General features: G+C 39.9%; 1 protein-coding gene across 15 annotated transcripts in view; it reads right to left on the bottom strand.

Moving 5' to 3' along the window:
• Ppp6r3 (protein phosphatase 6 regulatory subunit 3) overlaps nt 1-12,141 on the bottom strand; it is a 142,695-nt gene that overhangs the window by 63,156 nt on the left and 67,398 nt on the right. For 14 of the 15 annotated variants that reach the window (XM_023564425.2, XM_063227646.1, XM_063227647.1 and 11 more), the window contains exons 4-7: nt 8,900-9,086; nt 5,454-5,591; nt 2,802-2,867; nt 665-777 (exon numbers count right to left, since the gene is read on the bottom strand). In XM_023564425.2, coding sequence (XP_023420193.2) covers nt 665-777; nt 2,802-2,867; nt 5,454-5,591; nt 8,900-9,086 — 504 coding nt within the window. Of the gene's footprint in view, nt 1-664; nt 778-2,801; nt 2,999-5,453; nt 5,592-8,899; nt 9,087-12,141 lie in introns of those variants that run through there. The other variant, XM_063227660.1, reaches the window with a different exon arrangement.

The following is a 12,141-nucleotide window of genomic DNA, read 5'->3' as shown; positions in this document are numbered from 1 at the left end:
CACAACAGGGCCATAATTTGTATCTTTCACTGCCGGGCAGCTTAAATAATCAGTGATACACTCATGACTGTACCACTTCCAGCTCTAGTTGCACAAGCCACCTGGAACATGTTAAGCAATTTTTAGCTGTTTAGATGCTAGTCAAATGCATGCTCATGTTGACAGTAAACATTCTTTCTGACAATATGTGGATCTAGGAAAAAATAGCATCCCATTTCTCAAGTGTCTTCCTTTCAATATGATCTGTTTAGGTTGCCCCTTGTAGACGCAAAAATAAACAAACCCTAGGAAGATCTTCCAAAAAACAATGCCAACCAAAATAGGTCAATTTCATACGTGCACAAGACTAGTCTCCATCAAGAGTTCCTTGCAGGTGTTTGACATAGCTGTGATGGGCCAATCACACCTTAGGATCATTCCACACAATTCCACTCTATGGGTGAGTGAGAGATTCTGTCTAAGCATCAGTGTTACTCATCTTCTTTCCACCGGTCTCCCCTGAATATCACAAATGCTGTGAGACGGGAAACAGGTTTCCCACATCCACACCACCCACAGGTGTTTGCAGGACATTCATACTGGGAATATCACTTAGCAATCATTCATTAAAGTAACACAGCAAACGGTATTAATGAGAAAAACAAGAACTGAACTTAAAACATACTTTTCGAGAGTGGCTAGCAGAGGATCTGGTTCTGTACTGTTCTGAACTTGTAACATCTGGTCTCTGCTCAGGCGAACAATTTCACAAAGTGACTGTGAGGCATTTGAATGTCGCTAAAGAAAAAAAACAATTTCAGCTATAAAGTTTGTTAAAAGTTACCTTTATAAAAAGAAAGGAAGGGGGAAAGTGCTAAAAACCTAATACAAATTAATAGTGGCTATAAATACCAGTGAGCAGTTATACCCAAAACAAGGAAGAAGCATTTTATTTTACCAGTTTAATAATGAACTTTACTTCATAACAGTGTACAGTATATCTTACTATGTGTAGGGAAATGTGATCAAAATTCTGATAAGGAAAAATTTCTACAATACTTGAACATAGCCCCAAAACATACTCTTCTTAGCACAGACAGACAAACTGACTTTAAATAAACAAACCGCTACCCTACCTCCTCAGCACATACAGCTTTAGTAAAAGATAGCAAAGCTAAGAAACTGTGTCCTCTGGTTGTATTTGTAAGCTATCACAGGACAGCTTAGAAACCTCACCATCCATGTTCATTATATTTTGTGCCATGTCAAACAGCTGCATTCAAAGCTGAGCAAAAGCATACTCCAGCAGAGGCAGCAACACAAACCAGAGTATCCACATCCACAGACGAGAATCAGGAGCCTAACATTTCCTTAATAAATGTCACTGGTCAGTACAGTTTTACCACATAATTTATCATTTAATACAAAGTAGTAGTATCAATAGGACTTCATTCCAAAAGGCTAAGTTAAGTTTCTTGTAAGTCACATAGAGAAAGGTTGATTCATAATGCTTTACTTCCTCAAAAATCCTGCTTCAAAATTAGGCTTCTCCTTTACTGATTCTTCTAGACCTTGCAGAGAGGCCTAATATTTTGTTATGCAATCAAGCTGTGCTATAGAACATGAACCTAATGAGGAGCAAGCCTTGTCTGCAGACATTTATCACTCACACATGGGGTAAGCCTTGCTCACATTGTTGGTCACCATACTCTGCACTGGCCAAACATGTAGCATATGGGTACTGTGCTACTAGAATGACAGCGTTCTCCACTGAGGGAGGACTTAACATCTCAACTAGCCTGAGAGCTCTTTCTAGACAAGTGCACCCAGTACAGACATACCATGGGATGCAAGAAGCTCTGGCAACTGTAGTAACTGTTGCAAGGAAGTATGTACTGCATTGTTCCAAAAGGAACAAGGAAAAAGTGATACCCTTTAAAGCTCCCTTTAAAAGCCCAATTTAAATACATGCCAGGTACCAAAAGCTTTTGAATGGGCCTGAGGGAAAGAGACTAGATCAACCTCCACAGAAAATTCATACTTGGAAAGTGAGTATCTTCTGGCTACACACTTCTTTTGCTCTGCTCCTCTACCATGCTTAACTCTTCATTCTAACCTGTAACCAAGAGGCGTGGAAAGAGAACCTCAGGCTGCAAAACACATCCTTTTCACTATTAAATCACCTTCTTTGTAGACATGAGATTGAGCACAGAACTGCCATGTCTGTAGATAAAAAGATTTACCAAGGCTTGGCCTGGCACTTGAAGTGATAACATTATAGACCTCAGAAACACATACTCATTTGTCCTGATAGCTAACCCCTTAGCACAAGGCTCAGGCTATAACCTCTAACTTCAGCTTCAATACCATTGTACTATTCAAAATACCCATGACAAAGGCCAAGCCTGCTGGAACTTAAAGAGTAGGATCTGGAAGTATACAACCAAGAAACTACAGGGGCTCTGCGGTGACCAAGATCCTGCTGTGCAAACTGCAAAGGTTTCACCAAAGCAGGAAAAAAAAAATGTAGACATGGCCACATCATAAGTGTGTGCAAAAATCTGTAGAGAAGGCAGGCAAGGTCAGCATGAAACCCTAGCTCTGGGAGGAGACAGTGTAGAACTCAGGCACCTCCTGCCTTGCATTTCTGGAAACTTCCTGGATATGTAATACTGTTTAGAAGACTGCCAACTCAAGAACACAGATTATCACTGTTCTACATATCTTCTCTGACCACCTGCACATTTACACAAGTATGTCAGTGCTTGAATAAACATAGTTCTTTCTTAAAATAAAACTTATAGTTACACAGGACAACTTACATCTTCTTCTTGCGATGGATGAACTATTTCCACAAGCCTCTGGATAATTTTCTCCTCATTTAACCACTGTAAAACACATTGTAGAAGCAATCATAGCAATGAGTGGCTCTTGTTCAAGCCCCAATGAAGATTAACATACTTGGAAATATCCATCACATTTTAAGTAGAATGTTACACGTTTCTCTGGACTTTGAACACTACAGAAAATTAAAAGTCCCCCAAGGAAAATTCCAGTGAATATATTAACAGTAACCAAGGAACCAACAACTCCCCCAAATTACAGTACACACATACTAAATTTCTATACAACAGTTACTCAGCCACAGACTAACTCCCAGATATTCAGCACTCTAAGATCTGACTTAGGATGGGGAAGAGGCATTCAGAAGGAAAGAATGTATATATTTTGGGTAACAGTATGTAGTTCTCTGAGCTTCAATAGAACTGAGAAGAGCAATATGTAACATAATCCCTGGATTAAAAAAAAAGAAAAAAGAAAATCCAGCAGGCACAAGACAAACAAAAAGGAATTTGTAGACTCCAAAAACAATCCCCCCTGCAGGAAATTATGTTAGAAACAGAACACACCTGCTCAGCCATACTGGCAAAAAGTTATTATCATAAATACAGCAATCTCTTTTAGATCTTTGTGAAATGCAGTGAATAAAACTATCAAGGGAACTGGCATAAGAAAAATTAAGGAAAAATCAGTTGGCTTAGTATTAGTTCTAAAGGGACTGAAGCACCATAATAAACAAGATAAGTTGCTATACAAAAAGGACATTAAAAAAAAAATCTCAAAGGTAAGAGAAGATAAGAAACTGGATGGCAAGTGGGAAGATCAAACACAATTTGCTACAGGCACAGAGAAAACCTGATGCTGTCTCTGGCTCCTTAAGTGAAATATATCAACTATGATTTAAAAATTTTTTAAATGTGGTGGCTGGGGATTTAGCTCAGTAGCATAAGCACCTGCCTGGCAAGTGCAATCCCTGATACCAAAAAAAAAAAAAAAAAAAAAAAAAACCACTTAAAACAAAAAAGTTTTAAATGTGAGCATCAATCACTTAGAATTTTTGTTAAGGTATAAATTCTGATTCATAGGCAACGGGTGAGATCTGAAATTATAACAAACCCACAAGTAAGGTTTGAGATCACACTTTGAGTAACAGTATCCTAAAAGAGAAAATAATATAGATATCTGTGTATAGGAGTGGGTACTCCTGACCAACATGGGAGAAGTCAGAAAACTGTGTGAGTAATGAACTGACAGGTCTCTGGAGCTTTACCCCATCTACAGCTACTGACAAGGACCCACATTCCAAGCCTACTTTTGAGCTAATTCCTCATTGTGGACCCCCCAAATGAAAGTAAGACATGAGAATTTCTAATTAACTTCTTCTAACCTATCCCTTTCTTAGTCACCATTTTCTTTCCAGAAGCACATCTACTTCCTTGGAAATGGGCTCTAAAACTCAACCCAGAGGCAACCAAAGGAATAAAATTGTTACACTAAAACATACTGAATAAGCCTTCCCATAATAATCCAAAATAAAGGGGACCCACCACCTATTTGTCCTCAACAAGTCTCCCAGAATTCTGAACCTTTTGAGAAAAGACTCAACTCTACAGAAACACCTAAACAGAATCGGGTGTCCCAATTTAAGGGACTCTAGTCAAAGACCAGTAGGTATATTCAGCTGGATTCTTCAAAATGGGTCACACAAACACAGGCCTGCCCAGCTCAGCTTAGTCTGGATACCACCTGACAGGCCTCCTGTCTCTCCTGCTATCTTAGGTCGTCACAGGTAGCATTTTTAACAAAACTCATTTGCAAAGAGATGAGTAGATTTCAAGGTTCCTGAGTTACAGACAGAAAAGATATGGACTGGTTCCATAAGGAGGAAGTAGGATAAGGAGGAAGATAAGGAGGAAGTAGGATAAGAAGGGACACAACAAAAAGAAAAGGTACAGATGAGAAATCCTATTTTCAGGATAGTCACCTGCTCCTGCCTTCCAGGACCAATTTTACCTAATGTATATACTTTGGGTAACAAGTGTGCTGTTCTCTGAGCTTCAACAAAACTGCGAAGAGCAATACATAGCATAACCCTCTACTCTAAAGGCACACATCATACATCCTAAAATCACAATCTCCCTGAACTTTAAAATGTCTCTTTCTATGTACTTTTTTTACTCCTAAGTACCATTCTCTATTCTGAATTTCAGAGGCAGTCTTTTCCTCTGAGGAAAGCTTTAGAGCATATTCAGATGACATTTAAAAGTGCCAGCCTTTTTACTTTTGCAGTAACTTACTAGCAGACCTACTGCTTTATGACAAATCCTCAATCCATTCTACCTCCATCTCCAAAAAACAGTAACCAGCAAAGAGGAAGGAACTGTTTACACTATCCTACAGATCTAGGAATGTACACATCCTGAATCCTAGTTCTGGAAAACTGACACTGTTCTAAATTTGAACAACTCTCCCCTTACTCCTAAATCCCCTAGACAACCCTTTGATATGAACCAAAATCCCATGAGATCTCAACCTCTCTACCTACTCCCCCACCCGACCCCCAACACACAGTAGCCCAGTAGCCCACACCCCAGCAGCCCCACCTCTCAACAACAAGTCAAAGCTCTACTCACATTCAGCACATCTTGCCTGGGCTGTGGAGGCTCAATACATGTCAGAAGCCTGAGCAACAAATCCATAATAGCAGAAGTTCCTATATGCTTTATTATAAGGTCTACAAAATCATGTTTCTTCTTTAAGAAATCCACAATCTAGAGGAGAAAAAATTAAAAACTGAAAGATATGCAACTTGTAAACTAAAAATTTTAGAATGTTTCAAATCCTGATCACTACCCCCTCAAAATTTCATCACTACTTCAAGCTGAGGAAAGGCAAGTGCTGAATTAGTAATTAGATGTTAAACTGAAAAGTCTGGCTAATAGTTACAATATGCATAAAATCTCCCCAAAGAGCACACATCCCTAAGAAATACAACATGACAATATTTTTTCTTTTTCATAGTTAATTCCCAAGAAATGGGAGTCAAAAATTTAGCAAACCTATAAAGAATAAGAGACTACACTATTTTATAGTTCATGGACATAAAACAATTCCATTAGATAATAGAATATTCAAAATCCTAATAATGCTCTAGCAACTAAGAAAAAAATTCAAAACATAAAGAGTTCTACTTCAAAGTAACTAACTCACCTGCTAGCCACAGGTGAGTTGGATTTCATTTCAGCAATTCACCTGAGTAACACAAGAAGGGTACTGGTGCAAGAAGAGGCTGAGAGCCACGCTGAGGGAGGGTGAAATAGCAATGGAAATGAGAACTCTGTCCTGGATCTCCTCTGCACTGGAAGAAGAGGGTGATTGCTCTGCTGCACAGTTTTGTGTGCCTTCTGATTTGTCTGTGTGTACTCATCAACTATCAAAACCCCACTTGTCCCAAAAAGCAGCACGGCCAGTGTGGCAGCTGCTGTCACAGAATCTCACCATGCCCCGAAAGATGGGGACTGAATAAACCAATGTTACAGATGAGAAACTAAGGCTCACATAGTTACATATCTTCTAGAGTTAAAAGGGTTGCCTTGGAATTTAAACTCAGATCTACTCAGATGTTTCAAAAGCCATGGGCTTTCCTTTATCCCATACAAAAAGTTCAACAATCAAAAATGACAACTTAGAACTGCTTCACATAATTGGGTATAAATATAGGACTAACCATCATATACTGCTTCTCTAGACAATGAGGCTAAATATTATGACATAGCCATTAAGAACTGACATAATTGGAGCTGGAGATTTAGCTCAGCAGCATAAGCGCCTGCCTTGCAAGCAGGCAGTCGTGAGTTTGATCCCTGGTACTGATAAAAACGAAAAAGACCAAAAAAAAAAAAAAAAAAAAAAGAACTGACATAATTATTCCACTCACAATTGAAAGGACAAAAAAGAGGAAAAAGCCACATGTGATCAAAATATTTCACAATTCAATAGCAGAAACACTGAATCCAGAGCCTAAAGGTACAAACATCAGCCAGTGCTGTGTACAGTACAATAAGGACAAGCCCTGTACTACAGATGATACTGCTGAGGGACTAAACCATGTAACACTGAAGAAGCCTTACAGCTAAACTCCCTACTCTTTTGGGATAAAAGATATCTTCACTGGCTAAGCCACTTAAAACTGAATTTCTGTCATTAGTTGGTCGTTGCCTCTCTAGCATACAATAGGAAATATTATTATTTATACTTACAACTCAAAGAATATAGGGGTGCCAAGTCTGGCCTTTCTCTGTAGCTAAAAGAGAAAGGGGTATATCCTCCTATTACCATCAGAATAGAGAAGTATAATGAGCAACAGGCTCACAGGGCTCTTGTCTTGAATGTTCAAATGACACGTGTCACCACTGTGACACACTCTGACTTTTAGGTCCAAGACAAATACTCAGAGCTTCAGAAGTCTTAAGTGGGTTCCAATAGCACAGATGTGAAGCATAATTATACATGTCTCAAATGATGGCCACAACCATCTCAGATCTAACTGGTACTGGGACGATGGGATGACTTACATGCTCCTAAAATAGCTACTAATACGTTTATTTCTCAGCAAAAGGAAAAAAACAGAAGACAATCTTTTTTTTTTTTTTGAGACAGGGCCTCACAATGTAGTACAGGCTGTCCTTGAACTTGCAGCTACACTCCTGTCTCAGTCTTCCGAGTGCTGGAAATTATAGGCATGGACCAACACACCTGGCAGGCAATTATTTTTAAAAACCAAGAATTGGGTATTATTACCTAAGAGAGAAGAATCTTATTTGTAAAACAGGGAAATTACCTACTTGATTACAAGCATAAAAGAACGGCATCATCCTTCTAAAATAAAGTATGCATCCACTTCGCCTTGGCATAAGACAGAACATACTGACCCCAAACAGTTCTAGTCTGCTGTACTGACAGCAAGGGCAGGTCACAGAAGCCTATTTTCCACCACAAAGTATGCCAGGCCCTAGGGTTTGAACTCTGCCACCCTCAGTCAACACACCTCTGCTTACCATATCTCTGACAAGTCTGTTATAGACTGTACTTCACTATCTGAGGCTCAAGTTGTTCCTTAGGTACCTATTTCTATAAACAGACCAAAATCTTCTAGTAAGTAGATCTTTCTTTACACCAGTATCCACTGCAACAGTGGTTTTTGAATTTTGGTATGCATCACAGTGAATTAGATTTGTGAACCTCATCCTCAGAATTTCTGATTTGCTACGTCTGGGGGAGACTCAAGAATGTGCACAATTTGCAGGTGTACTGAGGCAGCAACAAACATGCATATAAATCATATCTGGGAAATTGCCCTCCTGAGTACACCTGAATTAAGAACAAAACAAAGCAGAGAGACAGAGACAAGACAGACGGGGGAAGAGAGAGAGAGATGGGCCAGGGATTTAGTTCAGCAACGTAAGCGCCTGCTTTGCAAGCACAAGGTCGTTGAGTTCGATCCTCAGTACCAAAAAAAAGAGACAGAGACAGACAGACAAGAGTAGGAAGAGAAACAAGAAGAAAGAGGAAGCTGCAACCAGAACAGTGAAGTATGGATTTCTGACAGGTACTCCTGGAGAGGACTGCAGAGCTACACATAGATATGATCCTCTATATCTAGATATCTCAAGCTAACACTTAAGTTTCAGAGTAGATTCAAAATAGAATCATTTTGTACAAACCAAAGCATTTGTTTGATACCCAGGGTCATTTAGACTCTGCTCACACACTCAACTGCTCCCAGAGCTATCTTTACCAATGGGTAACCAAAATGCTCATGCTTCAAATTACATGTCAAACAAGGAAACTGAAGTGTGCTAACAAATTTGAGATTTGAGGCACTTAAAATATGCCATATGAAAAATATTCATTAATGCACAAATCTGGTAAATATGTGAGTACTTCAAATGTTTAAGGATTGAAATACATTACATTACAGAACCTGAACTTCAAGTAAACTCTGAACACAACAACATTCTTGGGGACCACCTTGAGGATGATCAGCCCTGATACTTACCTTCTGGTAAACAATATTTACCTGTTCTGGTTTTCTGCTGATAAGAATACTTAGCACCTTGCTGAAGAAACTGGCAAGTAGTGGGTTCAAAGGGGAATCATTTAGGAGGAAGCTATATAATTTCATTAGCAAGGATTCATCTTCCCCCAATCTATCATTCATCTGGGAGACATCAGAAGTGAGCAACTCACAAGATATATTTGGATACCTAGAAGAACAAGACAGTATCATCATCTATAGTGACAGTTTAATTACACAATGTAAAATACAAGTCAGAAAGGATTCCTAAACTTTTGTTAAACCAACAAAATAATCTACTAGGGATTAGATAGATAATCATTAAAATCCATGCTGTGGACTAATGAATTGTCTATTTTACCTAAAAATTTTTTTAATAATATTTTCCAAGTGAAACTAGAATACACCAAGGAGCCCAAGGAGCTCCTGCCACAGAGATGGGCCTTCGCAATTACCAAGGAGGGCAGAGGCTGGAGGAAAAGGTTATTAGCCACCTACTTTGGCACGGCAGTGACACAGTATACAAGGCAACTGAGAAGGGACACTGGTTTCCAGGAAACTGCACTGTACACTGCCATATTGCAGGCACCTAGACTGGCTACTATTTTTAGGCTGCTTTCAAACAGTACTACAAAGTTGTTTTGATATGCTATCAAATGTCCAGTCTACATTGTACCTTAGCAGAATAAATATCCTAGTATAATTAAAGGACTGAAAAAGGTCATGAGTCTTAGTTATCCTGGGGGAAAGCTATATACAAAACACCATGCTCTCTACACTGTTCATCTTTTGGGACTGGTAGGGACATCAGTCCACTGTCCTTATTCACTAACATTTCACTCTGTAGGAGATAGGCCCACAGAAAGCAGCAGGGTATCTGCTCTGGATGCGTACGCTGGCTCTTCTAGAGACCCCTCAGTTTTAGAAATACCTATATCCATCCAAACTCATGTTCCTCTGACAACGAGACTATCCACTCTAAAAAACAGACAGCAGCTCCATTTTCCCAGTGACTCATTTTATCGCCAACTATTTCTCATTATTTCAACAGTCACAGTAGAGATCTACGTCAACCCAGATGATACTCAATCTCACCATAATTCACTTTACTGAGCCAACTCCTTATCAGGCAGCCATAAGCCACATTCCCAGTCACCAGGAGTGGCAAGCTGAAATGCTAACCAGGACAGGGTAGTAATAAAACAGCCCAATGACAAGAGAAGACTGTAAGCAAAAATGCGTACAACACACCTGGAGACAGCCAAGGCAAGCAGGTGGCTGCCTGGTATGAAACCTCTAGCTCACACAGGGGCAATTAACAACATACAGAATATCACAGCACTTGAGAGGGTCTGGGATGAGACCACAGTATGAGAATGTCCCAAAATGAACCTATAGAAGCAGGACTACAAAGAAAGAAAACAGATCTGGCAAATCTGTAGGCATGAAGATCACATTACCAAATACCTATCTTCTGGAGGCTTCTGGCTTAATTAAAGCCTTTCTCACTTTATGCAACTTACCTGCTCAAAAATGCCATAATATAAACTGCAAAACAGCCATTATCCCAGAGATGGGAGTATACAGGTTTAGATGTACAGGGAATCACATTATCTAGATTAAATCCTCCTCTACCATTTTCAAGATGTACATTTTGGGCAAGTCATTTAACCTCTCTGTACTTTGGTTTCCAGTTTCATAAAAAGGACAACAGTCCCTGCTTTCTGGAAAAGGGACTGGGAAAAACACTAGGAAGAGGGCTTGGCAAAAAGTGTTTTAATGAATGATAGCTATTTGCATTCCTTTTTATATTTTCTACTATCAAAATGCAGAACTGTCGCTGTAAAGGACCAAGGTGACACAATGCCCTAATCGTATCAGTGTGAAAATTGTCAGCAAATAAAGGATTAGTAAATGGCAGACAACTCGATCCCAGTGCACAAGTGTGTTCTGATTTGTTAGTAAAAGCTCCACAGCAAGACAGAACATTTTTTAAAACTGTTTACAATTCATGGATGAGTTGTAGATATGATCTACTAAAGAAGCAGATATTGTGGGATCTAGCTAGACACTATATAGAAGGCTGACTTAGGTTCCAGACAGGTTAGAGCTAGTGTCTCTCCCTCCCTCTATAGAAATCAGTAAATCTCAAGCACCCAAAGGTGCCCTCCACCCTAACCTTCACCAAGACCTCTCTCCTCATCATGCACTCCTTATACTGAGGAGACAAAAGCAACGAGAGAGGCTGGCCCGATGGCAATGCGTTATCAGAACTTATTAACGTTAGTGTCACTAAAGTTGGTATACATATAACTGCTAAATTTGACTGGCTTAAAAAAAAAAAAAAGCAACAAGAGAACCCAGCCCTACCCTACTCTGACTTGCTCCTGGGACCCTCATTTCCTTGCTCCCAAACCACACTCTACTTGTCTTCTCAGTTGTATTCACTTTCACTTGCTCCAATGCACAGTACCACAGTACCATAGCCACAACCTCGGTGGGTACCACTTGACCAGCATATACACAGACCATCATCTCTTCTGTTTAGCAAAACAAAATGAATTCCACAGATTCCACATCTGCTTTGATTGAACACTTGTTCTGTGGTCCTTTACAGAAAATACATAAAGGTGTAATTTCTCCTCGTTTTATATTCCTCCTTGTACAGCCAGGCCTTTCCCTTGAGCACTCCAAAGGACCTGCAATGACCATACCCATAATTCTATACAGTAAACCCAGGGGTTTCCTGGGAGCAGAGCCTAAGCACTGTCCCATTCTCATCCCTGAAGCCTGTCTTCTGTGACTTTCAAGGTGGCAACACCTCCTGGCTGTGCTTTTAACTCTGGCCAGTCCTCAATCCCTGTATGGAACACTGTCCAGTCACAGCTCTCCAGCCTCTGAGACCTTTGCTTCCAGATGTCACCTGACTAAACTCTCTGGAAGTGATCTCACCCCGCCTAAAGGCATCACGTGCCCCTATCTACCTTCTGCTATTTCTCATCTCCATTTGACACCAATCAGAAATCTCAAAATGGACAGAGCCAAAGCCAAACACCTGATCTTTCTCTGGCATCTATCCTTAGTGCTATAAAGCCACTGTACCCCTCAACTGCTCAGGCCAAACCCTGGCACTCATTCTTGACCAATTCCTCTCTTAGGCCATACCCTTTCTAACTTCATCTAACACATCTGTCATCTGTCAGGCCACTCAACTCTTCTTTTTCACTAACACTCACTGCAGACAT

Source organism: Cavia porcellus, unplaced genomic scaffold (assembly GCF_034190915.1).
Source record: "Cavia porcellus strain 051 isolate PalLab524CR breed Dunkin Hartley unplaced genomic scaffold, mCavPor4.1 scaffold_17, whole genome shotgun sequence".
In the NCBI taxonomy this organism is placed as follows: domain Eukaryota; kingdom Metazoa; phylum Chordata; class Mammalia; order Rodentia; family Caviidae; genus Cavia; species Cavia porcellus.
Note: the sequence above shows the minus strand (reverse complement) of the source record. Positions and strands in the feature narration are given on the sequence as shown.